This window comes from Myotis daubentonii, chromosome 1 (genome assembly GCF_963259705.1).
Source record: "Myotis daubentonii chromosome 1, mMyoDau2.1, whole genome shotgun sequence".
Lineage (NCBI taxonomy): Eukaryota > Metazoa > Chordata > Mammalia > Chiroptera > Vespertilionidae > Myotis > Myotis daubentonii.
Window position 1 is genome coordinate 7,457,438 of NC_081840.1, and position 13,573 is coordinate 7,471,010.

Below are 13,573 nucleotides of genomic sequence, written 5' to 3' on the forward strand. Positions count from 1 at the left end.
GCACTGGTTTGCCTTCTCATCCCAGCATGCCTACCAAACACCCATCTATGTCTCCTGCTTCTGGTGAGAAGAGGAAGGCAATTCTTGAGATGAAACTCAAGATAAATGCCCAACTAAAGGCTGAGCACGTGGAAGGTGGGCGGCTAAACTCTGATGTCCGGTAGGTTAGGTGGTAACTGCATTTTTGACTTAAAATATTTTCAAATTATGATTTTTTGGGGGGACGGAACCCATCCTAAGCCGAGCAGCATCTATACTTAGAGTGCCGTTCCTCTCTCTCCACAGTGCTTCCCTTAGCGAAAGCAACTCAGCCCGCCTCTCGGGCATTGATTCTAAGGTGGTAGGCTCTCCCCCGTGAGCTCTGGCGGGCCCTCGGGCCTAGAAGCACACCATGGGCAAGCCTCGGAGGGCATTTCTCCAGCCGGTCTGCCAAAGGGAAAACTGCTTTTGTGGACACTACACAAGCCACGACGGCAGAGAAGTGGCGGCCAGGGCTACTGGTGCTGTGCCTGAGAGCCTGGCCGGGGCTCGGGACCCACCTCACACCCGCAGAGTGGCCACGGGATGCTGACATTCACAAACCATGTAACACGTCCCCCGACTCGTCCAGTGCACTCCCAGCCCAGCACTCCTACCCAGAACCGGGTGAGACACTGAACCAATTCAGAGATAAGGGTAAGATTTATATTCCTGTGGACAGTGGCATGATCACTTAGCCCTTGGGTTCCAATTCCAGCCAGCGGCTGATGGGAATGTGGTCCCTGCCGGAATGAAAGCACCCTGACGTCTCTTCGCCAAGGCAGATGGATGAGTCAGGTGTGACGCTTGTGTACCAGGACTGGGAGCAGGCTGCTCCAGCCCCCGGGCATTGTGCGTTGTCACACCAGCCGACTCGCACTGCAGCACCAGTGGTTTCTAACAACTCCCTGCAGAATGGAGCCTGTGAGAAGAAGGAAGTAACTCGGGCAGTTCCACACCCCGCGTTCTCCATTTCCTCCCGCAGAGCAAGAGAACTAGAACTTGCTAGCAGTGCCCTGGCCAGCCAGGGCTCTTTGAGGTCCTGAGGCAGCAGGTGAGGTTCTTAAGGGGCATGTCCAGGTAGAAGAAGGAGGCGGCTGCCCACCAGGGCTCTTGTCTCCCAGGCAGTTTCCAAACAGAAGTCTCCCCACTGCCAAGTCCTTCGGCTTGCCTTGTTCTTCCCCACCTCACCTCTCGCCAGCCCAAACACCGAGCGAAGGAGGGACAGAGAACCTTACAAAGCGTGCCCGCGCTGCTCGGCTGGAGTCCACGGCTGCATGTGCTGTGCCACCTGACTGGGTAGCTAGTCTACCTCCAGGATATGTTGGGGACGAACAGACAGCTTCCAGGTCCCAGACCGTGATTTTTCTCCAGCGGTGGTCCAAGTCAGGCTGGCGGTCCCGGCCCTGAGAGAGGTAGAGGGGCCCCGACAACTTGCACTTCATGCAGAAGATCCCCTTCTAGACTTTGGCATAAAAGTCTCCGTTTCCTTCTTAAGTTAGGGTAAGAAAACACTCCTATCATGAATGTTTGGGATGAAGCCTCACATTCACATTGGCCTCAGTGGCCCATGTTTCCTGAAGTCATCCACCCGAGGCCAGTCCGACAGCTGAGTGGACTTGATGCTTTTGTACAGAACTGGGAGTCAGCTGGCCTTGAGCTCGTCCTCCCCACCAGAGGCACTGCCCCTGGTGGAGAGAAAGCGAGGGCCCTGCTGTTACACAATGGAATGCGGACACTGGCAGGAGCGCCTCCAGAGGAAGGCCCAGGCCCAGGGAGGGGAGGTGACCTACCCACGGTCTCGGGAACTGGGGCAGAGCCAGGGCTCCTGGCTTCTTAGCCCTGAGTTAAAAAGCATTTGACTTTCCATGAAAATAAATACTAAAAATATTGCCAAGTTACCACAGCCCATATTGGTAAGCCTCATTCCCAGTGACTGCCCAAAAGGCTGTGCTTTCTGTTTTCTAACTATAGTCTAAATCGCTTAAAAAATTGAAAAGCCGTAATGTTCCATTCAGAAGGCAGTCCCGTTAGGTGACAGGCTCCACTTCATGGCCTAAAATTAATCACGTTTATCGGCTGCATAGAGGATGTTGTAGTGGGAAGTTTTATAGAGCAGGTAAACGGAAGGGATGGCAGCCTCGGGGAACACGTGGTGGTTCAGGGCCGTGTCCATCTCGTCCACGTACTCCACCTGCAGGGCGATGCTCAGCGCCTGGGACAGGGCCGTGATCTGGATGTGGTCACACTCCATGGCCATGGGCTCCACTTCCTGCAAAGGCCAAAATGGAAAACGCCAATTTAGGAAGGAAGCCTGGCTCTCATGTTCCTGGGTCAGAGCGTGCCTGCCGCTGAGCCCCTGCTGGTTGTGGCCACGCAGGGGTAAGGCCTGGGAGCTACATCTGGAGAAATCCAGATTTTCCTCTGAAAACTGCCCAGTGTTTAAATGTTGGCAGCTCGTTCAGGTTCATGCTATGCATCATAAACAAAACACAACTTGGGGCAAATGTGACTTCGGGGCTGCTACTCCTTAATTAACTATGTCCACAGTCCAGTCCGAAGCCCGATTTCTCAGATGGGAAATCTGAGGCCCAGAGCCACACAGTACAGGCAGCTCACGGAGGATTCTGCTGGCGGGCTCATCTGTGCTCCTGGCTGGGGAGGCTGGTGCTCAAGTCCCCTCGGGGGAGAGGGTGCAGAGCAGAGCCCAGGGCTGGGGGCCGCGTCCCCACGGCCCAAGACCCGGAGGACCTACGTGAGTGCAGAAGTCTTTGATGTCCATCTCCTCATCGATGAAGTGCCGGAAGAAGTCTGCGCGGTTCCTGATGAAGGCGGAGGTGAGCAGGCGCAGGAACTGCACGATTCTGTCGGAGGCGCTCTGGTCGTTGAACACCTTCAGCAGGCTGGCCACCGAGCCGTCCTTCTCTACCAGCTCCACCACACTGTAAAACTGGGCCCGGGGTCAGCCACGGCACAGCCAGGCCCGCGCGCCCTCCGCCCGCGGGACGCCCGCCACCACATGTTCACTTTCAAATCCTCAAGATCACGCCAAAGCTAAGTAATGAGGGACTCGGCCTGGAGTCAGGTCTAGCGCACGGCAGTGTGGGTCTCCCTCCATCACGCGCTGGGATTGTTACTTAGAGATTCAGAACTGAGTGCTCCGCTTCAGGAATGGGGTCAGGGAGTGGGGTGGAGAGGAAATGAGGGGAAGAGATTGAGGGAGAGTTTCCAGCCCGAGAGCTACTCTAACGAGGTGCCTCCTCCCAGGGGGAGGGCAGGGCTCTGAGCTCCGTGTTGCCCCCCATCCCCACCAGCAGGAAGCACCCCTCAGTCCTTCCCAGCTGGGAGGAGCAAGTGAGGCACAACCACAGAGCCGTGGGCTGGGAAGGGGCTCGGGCCGGAGCCCATCCTGTCTGCTGGGCCAGCGTGGAAGGCCCCGGTGCTCAGCGTCGCCGCAGGTTAACTCACAGCATTAAAGAAGTTTCGGAACTTGTGCTCCTCAAAGCCGGCGGTCAGAAGGTCATTTGGGGTCTGCAGTACACGCTCTTTGAACCTAAAGGGACAGATGGATGCTTACAGGGAAGTACAGGGAGCGCTGCTCTCACTGTAGCTGTCATCCCCTCTCACCAGCTGTCCCCCACTACAATGAGAAGGCATGTCACTAACGGGAAGGACCTCTCTGCCTCTCAGGGACCACACACTGACTTGTTCTGTCCTCACTGTGTACAATCCAAGGAGGTGGGTATTATACCCATTTCTCAGATGAGGAAGGTGAGGTAGTCACCACCTGCTCCCAGACAAAGGCCTCTTGGCTCTGTCCCTCCTCCTGTCTCCAGGGTTCATCACCATCTCTGGCCTGGACCATGCCTGGCCTTTCCTTGCTCCTGGTCATTTTTCCACAGGGACCTCCGAGTGACCTCCACAGCCTTCTCCCTCAGCACTGGTGTCTGGCCTAGCTCACCAACCTCATCTCTAATCCAGTCCACAGCCTCCCTCCCGCCCCACAGCCATTCCCCATGTGCCTCTCACCCCTTAGTCCCCCTGTCCCCTCAGCCAGGGATGCTCTTCTCAGTAGTGTGCTAGCGACAGTTTGTTCTCATTCACAAGAGCTAGTTGTTAAATTTTTAAGAATTTTGCCAGCCAGGTGTTAAACACAGCCATTATTTAAAAACCAAGTTATGTACACGTATAATTAAGTTATGCTAAAAATAAAGATAATACTCAAAACTCATCATTTTCTGATTATTTTACTATTACATGCTCTTAAGGTTCTCTGTCGGTTGTGTACATATGGTAGAAACACAATGTCACTCAGAAAATGCTATGAATGACTCATTCAAAAGAAGGACCAGGTGGCTTAATTTCTACCCCCTTGGAGAGGCTCTATCTTTGGAACAGGAGATGATGGCCTTAACCGGGCAGTTCTCAACCAGGGTGCCTCCCCTACCACCCCCCCACCCCCCCACTCCGCCCCAGGAGATACTGGCAATGTCCGGAGACATTTTTGATTGTCCTGGCTTGAGGGTGCTCCGGACATGGAGTGGGTGGAGGCGAGGGATGTTATGAACATCCCACAGAGCACGGGACAGAGGCCAGCCCCACAGCAGAGCGATCCTGCCCGAAATGTCAGCAGTGCCGCCACTGAGAAGCCTGCCTAGCCAGGGGTTCGGACACCAGGGTCCACAGGTCAGTCCTGAGTGCTCTGTGACTGTTCGGTCCTTGGCTCCATCCCCGGCCACTTGGCTGCCCCCACCTCCAACACGGCAGGCAGCTGGGCATCCCCGAACATCAATGCCGCTGCCAGGCAGCCCTCCAGCTCCCTCCCTGGGTTAAGTGGGCTGTGCCGAGGAAAAACCCTCGATGAAATTCAGCGCCGACGTAGCAGGAGCCCACCCGCCCCACTCACTTGAGGACCTCTCTGCCCTTCCCCAGCAGCGACTCCAGGTAGGAATAGCCCAGAGCCCGGTAGAAGCAGTTCCCGTCCCCCTTGGTCTTGCGGATGGCGATGAACCTTTTGCTGAGTTCCTGTGGGAGACAGGGCAACGTGGACATCTGCAGCAACACCCCTGCTGTCATCTGCTGTCAGGGCGGGCCCGACCCCCCCCCCCCCCCAACACGCTCCCTCCCCTCAGACTGCCCGCCCCTTCACAGTCTCATCTACGGTCCTCTCCCCCGACCCCCTGCCTCACCTGGATTTTCCTCTGGTAAATCCTGTTTTCAGGATGATCCCGGAGAATTGAGAGAATGTCACATTTCTCTGATATTAGGTGGAAAGATGTTTCAGTCTGAAAGCAAAAGAAGCAAAGTGGGACACTTTCAAAAGCAACTGAGGGGCCCTCACCAAGTTCAAAGCCTCTGAACTGCGAGTTACCTGACATCGCGACTGTCACCTTCCCCAAAAGACATGTGTGAGACGTTACCGGGGTCCTGCATGCCCTGTTCCCTGGACAGGGAGTCAGGTCGCCCCCCATGGAAAGTACCATCTGGTACCCGCCGGACTGATTCATCTTCTAGAATATGCCTCAAACCTAGCGAACCTTCATGCTGGAGCACGATATGTTCCCTTGCCGCCTCTGTCCTTCCCATCTCACTCCCTCATTCATTCCTTCTTGCAGTCATCCAACAATTCCCAAACACCCAGCCTGCACCAAGCAGGGCTAGAAATGCAGAGGTGGTAGCATCTGGCCCGACGCACCACCTACTGGTGAGAGCTCATTGCAGCCCAGCTCGGAGTCCAGGTCAATTCCGACCCAGAGAGAAACCTCCTGACCCAGAGTCTGGGCCTGGGGCCTCGGGGTGGCTGAGAAGTCACCTGGCAGGGAGCAGGGGGTGGCAGCGGGGAGCTCAGCCCCGGGGAAGGTGCCGGAGACTCTGTCCTAACAGCCACTCCCCGAGGGCCAGGTCTCTGCCTTTCGCTTTTCCTGCCAGACTCAGGGCTCAGATGAGCGGGGAGCGGCACCCCTGCCTATAACGCACCCGGGAACAGCTCCGATTTCAGCACAAAAATAAAGTAGGGGAATTTGGTGTTAAAGCCACTGGGGGTTCAGTTTAAAACCTGTGGCCCTGATACCTGCGCACAACCCAAGGGGACAGTTCTTACGCAACAGTTCACAGCTGAGAGGTTGGCGTTAATGGGGAGTTTTGTCAACGGAAAGCCAGTTTTCCATCAATTTATTGCCATCGTTTTTGACGAGTGCCTCCACCCACACGAGCCTTCCTGGGGCGGCCTCTCAGCCCCGATTCCTGTACCCAGCATCCAGGACAGAGGAGAGGTGCTACGACTAAGAAGCATTTGGGGGGGGGCCTGGGTGCCCCGACCCATCAATGTGTCCCAAGCCACACGGGCCTTCCTTGGCACAGGACAGCTTGTCAGACCCTCTGAGACCTTCTGTTCACCCGGCTGATTCCCAGGGACCATCCCAGGCCTTGGACAGAGGAACGGATGAGATGTCCGTTGACTAGATTTCACCCCCTGTCTGCACCCTCTCCCCTCCAGGAAGAGAATCCCCTGGTCCTTGCAGGTGCCTTTCGTTACTACCCCATGGCTCCTGAACAGCCAGGCCTCGGGCTCATGCCTCTACCTGTACCCCCTGCCGCCCTGTGGACCCCCGTCAACTACCCGTTAGTGCATCTGTGAGCACCTTCCAGCCAGGCTCTGAGGTCCTGGTGGGCCTCTCATGGGTCCACCCTGGGCCCCAGTGGCCAGCCCAGCCTCCCTCGGAGGCCACTCTGCAGGGGCTTCCTGGGCTGAGTCAGCCTTGTGAACCGGGCCCAGCGCCCCGAAGCCACAACTCATGGCGTGGCCACAGCCTCCAGCCCCGACTCCTAGAGGCCAGAGCCTCCAGGCTGGCCCAGCAGCAGGGCAGGCCCAGAACCTGGCCCACCTCCCTCCTAGAAGGTACCATCACTTCCAGAGGCTCCCGGGGGCTCAAGCCTGGCTTTGCCTGCCTGGGGCTGGGTCTCCAGAGTGGGCTGGCTCAGGGGCTGGGAGGAAATAATGCCCTTTTAAATGTCTACTTTAGGAGTGATGTGTATATACAAATACGTGGAATGATCAAAACAGTTTTACTCAGGTGAGTAATCAAAAAAATTTGGAGGCCAAAGACTTAGGAAAAGCCTAGAGGCCTAAATGGTTTCCTATCGCTGTCTCACAAAGTAGCACAAACTCGGGAACTGAAACAGCACGACTTACCGTTACCTATGTTTCCTGGAGGCTCGGGGAGAACCCATTTCCTTAGGTTTTTCCTTTTCTACCGGCTGCCGCACTCCTTGCTCATGATCCCTTCCCTCCATCCTCCCGGCTCCTTCTCACTCTGACCCCCTGCCTTCCCCCTTCTAAGGACCCTTGCGATGACACATGGGCCCCCCTGGTAACTCAGGGTATCTCCCCTTCCCGAGAGCCTCACCTTCATCACACCTGTTGTTGCCGTGTGAGGTACCCTGTTCAGGGGTTCTGGGATTAGGCCGTGGGCATCGTTGGGGGGCTATGACTCAGCCGACCATCCCAATGCCCCTTCTCTGCTGTTTAGCTCAGAAAACAGGGAAGACCCTGCGCTTGGGCCCCCATATGTCCTGGGTCACAGTTATTGGCTGGCCGTGCAGAGACCCTGAACTAGAGACTGGCCCCCCTCTCATTTGATGCCTGAGCTTGTACAATATCCTCAGAACTGGTCTCCAGCTCTGACCTCTTCCTGGAGATCTGGCCTCAAACAGCCACCAGCCGCTGGCATGTCTGACCAGCACCCCCAAATCACTGTGCCCCTACCTGCTCTCTCACTCCACCTCGGCCTCTCCTCTCAGGTGTCCCCAGCTCCCCTAAAGGCCCCTCCGGCCAGCAGAGCTCACACCGAAGACCCAGGAGTCCTCTCCACCTCTTCTCCTTCCCCATCAACCTGCTCCTGGGTCCAACCTGAGCTGCCACCATCCCCCCCAGCCCCAAGAGGCTGCAACAGGGTCCCTAGTGGGCTCCTGGCTTCCACCCCGCCCCCATCCCGACCATCCGGCGCAGCACCCAGGGCTGGCGGCTCAACATGTAAACCAGGCGATGGCATGCCCTTCCTCAACACCCCCAATGGCTTCCCTCCCTTGGGAGAAGACTGAGAGGACAGCTCCCACCCTCCACCATCTGGCCTTGCTCCCCTCCCTCTGGCTAAGCCCCAGCCACAGTGACACTCAGTGTGTTCCTCCAGCAAGACACACACGTTCCTACCTCAGAGCATCCACACCTGCTGTTCCTGCTGCCTGCAATGCTCTGCTGCCTCCTCACGTGACTCGGTGACGTCACCGCCCCGACAGGACCACCCAGTTTCATTTCATTCCTCTGACACGCAGGTTCCCTCATTCGCTTGCACACTGTCTGTCTCCCTCCAGTAGGATGTCAGCTCCATAAGGGCAAGGACTCTGCCTGCCAGGACTAGATCCCCAGTGCCTGGCACCCAGAAATGCTCCAAAACTGCATGCTGAGAGGATGACAGCGAGTGGATGAGCCAGTCTCAGACTCCAGCCGGGCCACCTCCAGCCCTGCGTCCACGGCACTGCCAGAGCGATCATCAACGTCAACCAGCTCTTCCTGCTCAAAACTATGCTATGGTTCTTCCCACTAGCAGAGTAAACCCAACCCACGGCGCAACATGTTCTGACCCCGCCTGCTTTTCTTTTCTTAAACATATTTTTATTGATTTCAGAGAGGAAGGAAGAGGGAAATAGAGAGAGAATCATTAATCGGCTGCCTCCTGCACACCCCACACTGGGGATCAAGCCAGCAACCCAGGCATGTGCCCTGACCGGGAGTCAAACCATGGCCTCTGGTTCATAGGTTGGTGCTCAGTGCTCAACCACTGAGCCACGCCGGCTGAGTCCCACCTACTTTTGTAGATTCAGCTCTCCCCCCAGCTCCCTGCACCCACACCGACCACTATCCTTCCCTAGAACACCCCATTCTTAACCATATTTCCAGGCCTCCGAGCATGCTGTGCCCTCCTGCCTGGGGTGCATTCCTCCCATGGTCCCTCCTGAAGGAACATCCTTCAACACCCAGTTGCCAAGCCCGCCCGGTGAAGCCCTCCCGCACGCCCGCTGCCTCAGAGGTGCTGGCTTCCCGCTGTGCTCCCAAAGCCCTGGTCAGACCTCAGGCCAGGACCAGGGGCTCCGGAAGTGCTTGTGTCCGGCTAGGCTTGACCCACAGGCACTAAGAGCGGGCAGGCCCTGGCCTTTGTCCTCAGTGCCCAGCATGACTAGAATGCCCACTGGGGTCTTGTTTGACAAGTAAAAGCACAAAGTCACAGAAGGGCCCTGTGGTTTTCTGTTCACTACTGACACCCATGCATTCACCCAACGTTAAATGCACTTGGAGTGAGCGTGGGACCCTCACCACCTACAGCCCCTCGTCTCCCCGTGGCAGCCCAGGTCTGGTCCTCATCCTGGCCCTGTCTCCCCACGGGGTTTTGTGTCTTCTAGCTGGGACCTTCCTCAAGCGCAGCCCGTGACTTTGAAACAGGAAAGGAGAGAAGACGCTGTATCTTCCAAAGACATTCTCCTCTGCCCACCACGCACACACTCACCACCACTCACACCACACAGCCCAGGGTCCACCACGGTGCCTGGCAAACAGCAGGTGCTCAATAAATGCTGAGTGAATAGAAGAGAACAGGCCCACGTAGCCTGCCCCCCCCCTTCATTATTAGGGAGGCTGGGTGCCTTGGAGATGTCCTACTTAGTGGGTTGATCACTTCCTCTTGGAGGCACCCAAGCCTCCCAGTGACGGTGACCGGATGAAGGTGTGATGCTTGGACCCCACCTGCCCTCTAACTTCCAGCCTCACGAGTCCAGGGCAGGCAGAGCGTCGGGGTCAGAGGTCTCACTGTACAACACCAAGGGCGGAGGCTGAGGTCCCAGACCCCACTGTCCCTGCTGTTTTCTCAGCTACCCAGTGGTGACCAGAAGGCATCCAGCCTCCAGCTCCAGGTTGGCTAAACCCATTATTACCCCACCTCAGACTACTCCCTGGTGGGTGATGCACAAACACCTGGGCCCCTTTCAGGGCAGCAGAGCCAGGCAAGCCCTTGGGCCCTGGGTAGAAGCAGGAAGCGGTGCTTCCTCATGCCCCAGAGACCTCAGCCACACCTCAGCAGCGAGCTGGTTTGTCCAGGACGCTGGGGCTCAGGTGACCCGGCTGCCCATGCCACACCCAGAACGTGCAGGGCCATGACTGGCTTTGACCCCGGACCCTGCCCGGCAGCATCGGGCAGTAGTGACCCATTTCCATGCCCAGACATGGGGGAAGGAGACCGAGCAAAAAGAACCAGGCACCTGTGCACACCTATTGCCAGGACTCTGATCACAGGAAAAGCCGCCCCCCGCCCCCTGCCCCCCATGTGGTCCCCTCGGCAGCCCATTGTACAGATGAGCAAAACGGTGCTAGGGAGGGGACTGGGCCAGCCAAAGCCTCTGGGCTTCCCACCGGGTGGAGGTGAGATTTGAACGCAGTGCTGTGACTCCCAGGGCCACCCGCCTTTCCACTTCACAGGACAGGGGGTGGGGTGGGGAGACAGGGGACCCACAGGGGAGGGTTCAGGCCGGCAGCACAGCAGCCCCCTGGCTGCCTGGCCCCTCCCCAACCCGGGAAGGTACCCTGATGGAACAAGAGCACTGGGGCGAGTCCAGAGGCTCGGGTTCAAGTCCAGGCTCCCCCAGACCGTCCCGGTCCCCTTCCTGTCTGGGCCTCGTTTCCCCACCCGCTCAAGCCCCCAGTTTCTCAGCTCAGACGGGGCTCTGAACCAGGGGCTCTTCCAGTCTTGGCTTCGCCCTCCCTCCTCCCGTGCGAGTCCTCCCTCCGAGCACCTGCGCTTGATGTGCGGGACAGACTGGCTTCAGTGACCCGGCCACCGCGCACCCCAGGTCCACGCGTGGGCCTCGGGAGGGGTGTCCGATGGCTGAGCAGCCGACTGGGGTTACTTAACAAAGAGGCGCAACGCTTAGCCCTGGAACCCTCCCCCCCCCCCCCAACCTGGCTCCCGTGAGGGCACCTACCTCGGGGACACCTGGGACTAGCGCGCCTGGGCGGGGGCCATGGGGGCCAGGCTGGGTCCCCTTCGCTGTGCGTCCGCGGGGACGGCGGGGGGCGTCCCGGGCCCCCAGGGCCTTCCGAGGAAGGACGGGGGCCCCTAGCACCCGCCCCGACTCAGTGCTCCCGGGGTCCGAACGCCACGGGTCCGCGCTGGGACCTGAGCCTCGCGCCCGACCCCCGTCCCGCGAGTGCACATGCGCCAGGGGGGCGACCCCGCCTCCCGTGCCCACTCCCGGCTCCCCCCACGACCACTGACCATAGTGACCGGAGCCGTCGGGCCAGGTCCCGCCCCAGCGAGGAGCGATCGGTGCGGGAGGGCGCCGCGGAGCCACCAGCTGGCTACGCCGTTGGTTCGGGCGGCAGGGGCCTCGAGGGCTGGGGGGAGAGGGAGGAGAATACACCCGACCGCTCCGCAAACCAGAGGCCAGACCGACGCTGTGTCCCAGCGAGACACACGCCCCGCGATTGACGTCTGAGGCGGGCAATCAGAGGCCGGCGCACAAAACGTCACAGAAAGTGGGTGGGTCTTCACGCGCCTTCAGCCTATGCGTTAGGGTCCATCTGACAGGGTACCGCCCCCTTTTAAAGACACAGAAAGCTTTTAAGTAAGGAAGGAGTTCGCACCCTCCGGAAAGAAAGGTCTTCCTTTGTAAAGGCTTCGTTTGTAACCAGAACTGCAAATCGAGGCCTTCTGGGAGATTAGCTGGCCCTCATTCATTCATCAACAGCGCCATAGACGTGCAGGTGACTGAGATCAGAGAACAGGCACGCAGGGAACATGTGTCCAACACATCAACTGCCTGCCCTTGTGTGGCTTCTAAGTGACATCTCATCCCCTTCCAACTCACGAATCAGTAGGTTGCCAGGCACCATTAATGTCTGTTGAATAAATGAATTTCCGGGATTGTCGAGTCTGGGCCCCTGGAATTGTATGGCCACAGATGAGGCACAGAGCGCGAGCCAGGGCTGGTGACTCAGCTGGCATACAAGCTCATTATGACTAAACATCAAACAGAGGACTACGTTTCATTCAAAGATGTAGTCACCCGCCCTTGGCCCCTGGAGGAGGTGCATTAGAGGGGGAGAGGTGTGTGGGGAGGGGGCTCAGTGCACTGCCTGTGCCCTTTTTGCCGGTATTAACACCTCCAGGAGCAGGCCGTAAGCTATTCCCCACCCGCCTCTCACGCCCCTGTCTCGGGCACCAGGCAAGGCTCCTGGGCAAACAAAGGCCTGTGTCTTCCAAGTGCATCTGTTGACTAGGTGGGGAGTGTGGGGTCAACGGAGCTCAAGGAGCAATCACACTAAGAGCTAAGTTTTCCTGAGCACTTACTGTGTATCGGGCTGTCCTAACCTCTCAGCCTTCACTACCTGTCTTAACTTTCTGACATCTAGTGTCGGGAGGTAAACTCACAGCACGCAGGGGGAGTCAGTCCCAGGCGGCCTGACCCAGAGCTGGTTTTGAATGCACCGTGCATGAGACTGCAGGGGGGCCTTGCACGCCCCTCGCCCCTATTTTTGGAGAGTTTCTGCTCTTTGTTTTTCACAGCCTAGGAAGCCAGAGAGGGAACAAAGCAGCCCATGCTGCTCAGCTGGGAAGAGGCCGGGCTGGGCTGGATCCCCAGACTCCTGACTCCGCAGCTGGTGCTCATTCCAGGCTGTGCGGCTTCACTCGGTGGAGGCATGACTCAGTCAGAGCGGTCACAGGGGTGCAGGTGAGGAGGAGAAGGCTGGTGGGGGCATTGCCTGGGGACTGGTCTCAGGCTTAGCCCTGGTTGAGCCCACATCCAAGGCATTTGGGGTCCCCAGGAGGAGGACCCTGATTGAGCTGGGGCTTCTAGGAATCCTCGTGTTGCATCACACTAAGCCCTGAGCCTCTGGCCCACTCTCCTCCCTGCCCCGGGCCACGGCAGCTCCAAACTGAGCCAGCCTCGCAGTGTGGAAGGGCACTGGGCTGGTTTGCAGCAACTCCGGGCCCCCGCTGGATTGACTCTGTCACTCTGTGCTGTGTGGCCTCAGGTGACTTCCAAGCCATCTCTGGGCCTGTGATTCCTCACTCAGTGAGAGGGCTGGACCATCTGGGGGATTAAAACAGATTTTTAAAAACCGTTTTTAGTAGTGAAGCTTTTAAACAACAGTCTTATCCGGAACCTCAGTGTAAGCGGAATGGACTCTTTCCTCAACTCCAGCTCCAATAAGCAGGGGGCATGTTATCTCTTTAATCTATGACCAATCAGGCTCCTTCCTGAGCTCTCTCTTTCTCTCTCTAAAACCCCATTAGAAGAGAGAAAACGTGTGGAGTCCAGCTGCTTTTCAAGCTGGGTCCGAGTTAAAAGTGTGAGCAGGCCTTCCGGGGGCCGCCTCAGAGCTGGGGGTGATCAGGTTCTGTCTGAAATGACTTGGCTTCGTCTCCCTGCACCTGTTTTACCTGGTGCCCAGGCATCTGGGGGAGGGGTCGGGGGATGGCTGCTATGGCCTCACAGGTTTGGAAAA

General features: G+C 57.9%; 1 protein-coding gene across 1 annotated transcript; it reads right to left on the minus strand.

Annotated features, from left to right (window-relative positions):
* Window positions 1-220: 220 nt before the first annotated feature.
* On the minus strand, window positions 221-11,535 carry OTUB2 (OTU deubiquitinase, ubiquitin aldehyde binding 2). The gene is made up of 6 exons (XM_059687122.1): window positions 11,340-11,535; window positions 5,208-5,303; window positions 4,925-5,043; window positions 3,487-3,571; window positions 2,774-2,968; window positions 221-2,290 (listed from the first exon to the last, which is right to left on the minus strand). The coding sequence occupies exons 1-6, from the start codon at window positions 11,340-11,342 to the stop codon at window positions 2,081-2,083; spliced, it is 708 nt and encodes a 235-aa protein (XP_059543105.1). The 5' UTR covers window positions 11,343-11,535; the 3' UTR covers window positions 221-2,080.
* Between the last annotated feature and the right edge of the window lie 2,038 nt (window positions 11,536-13,573).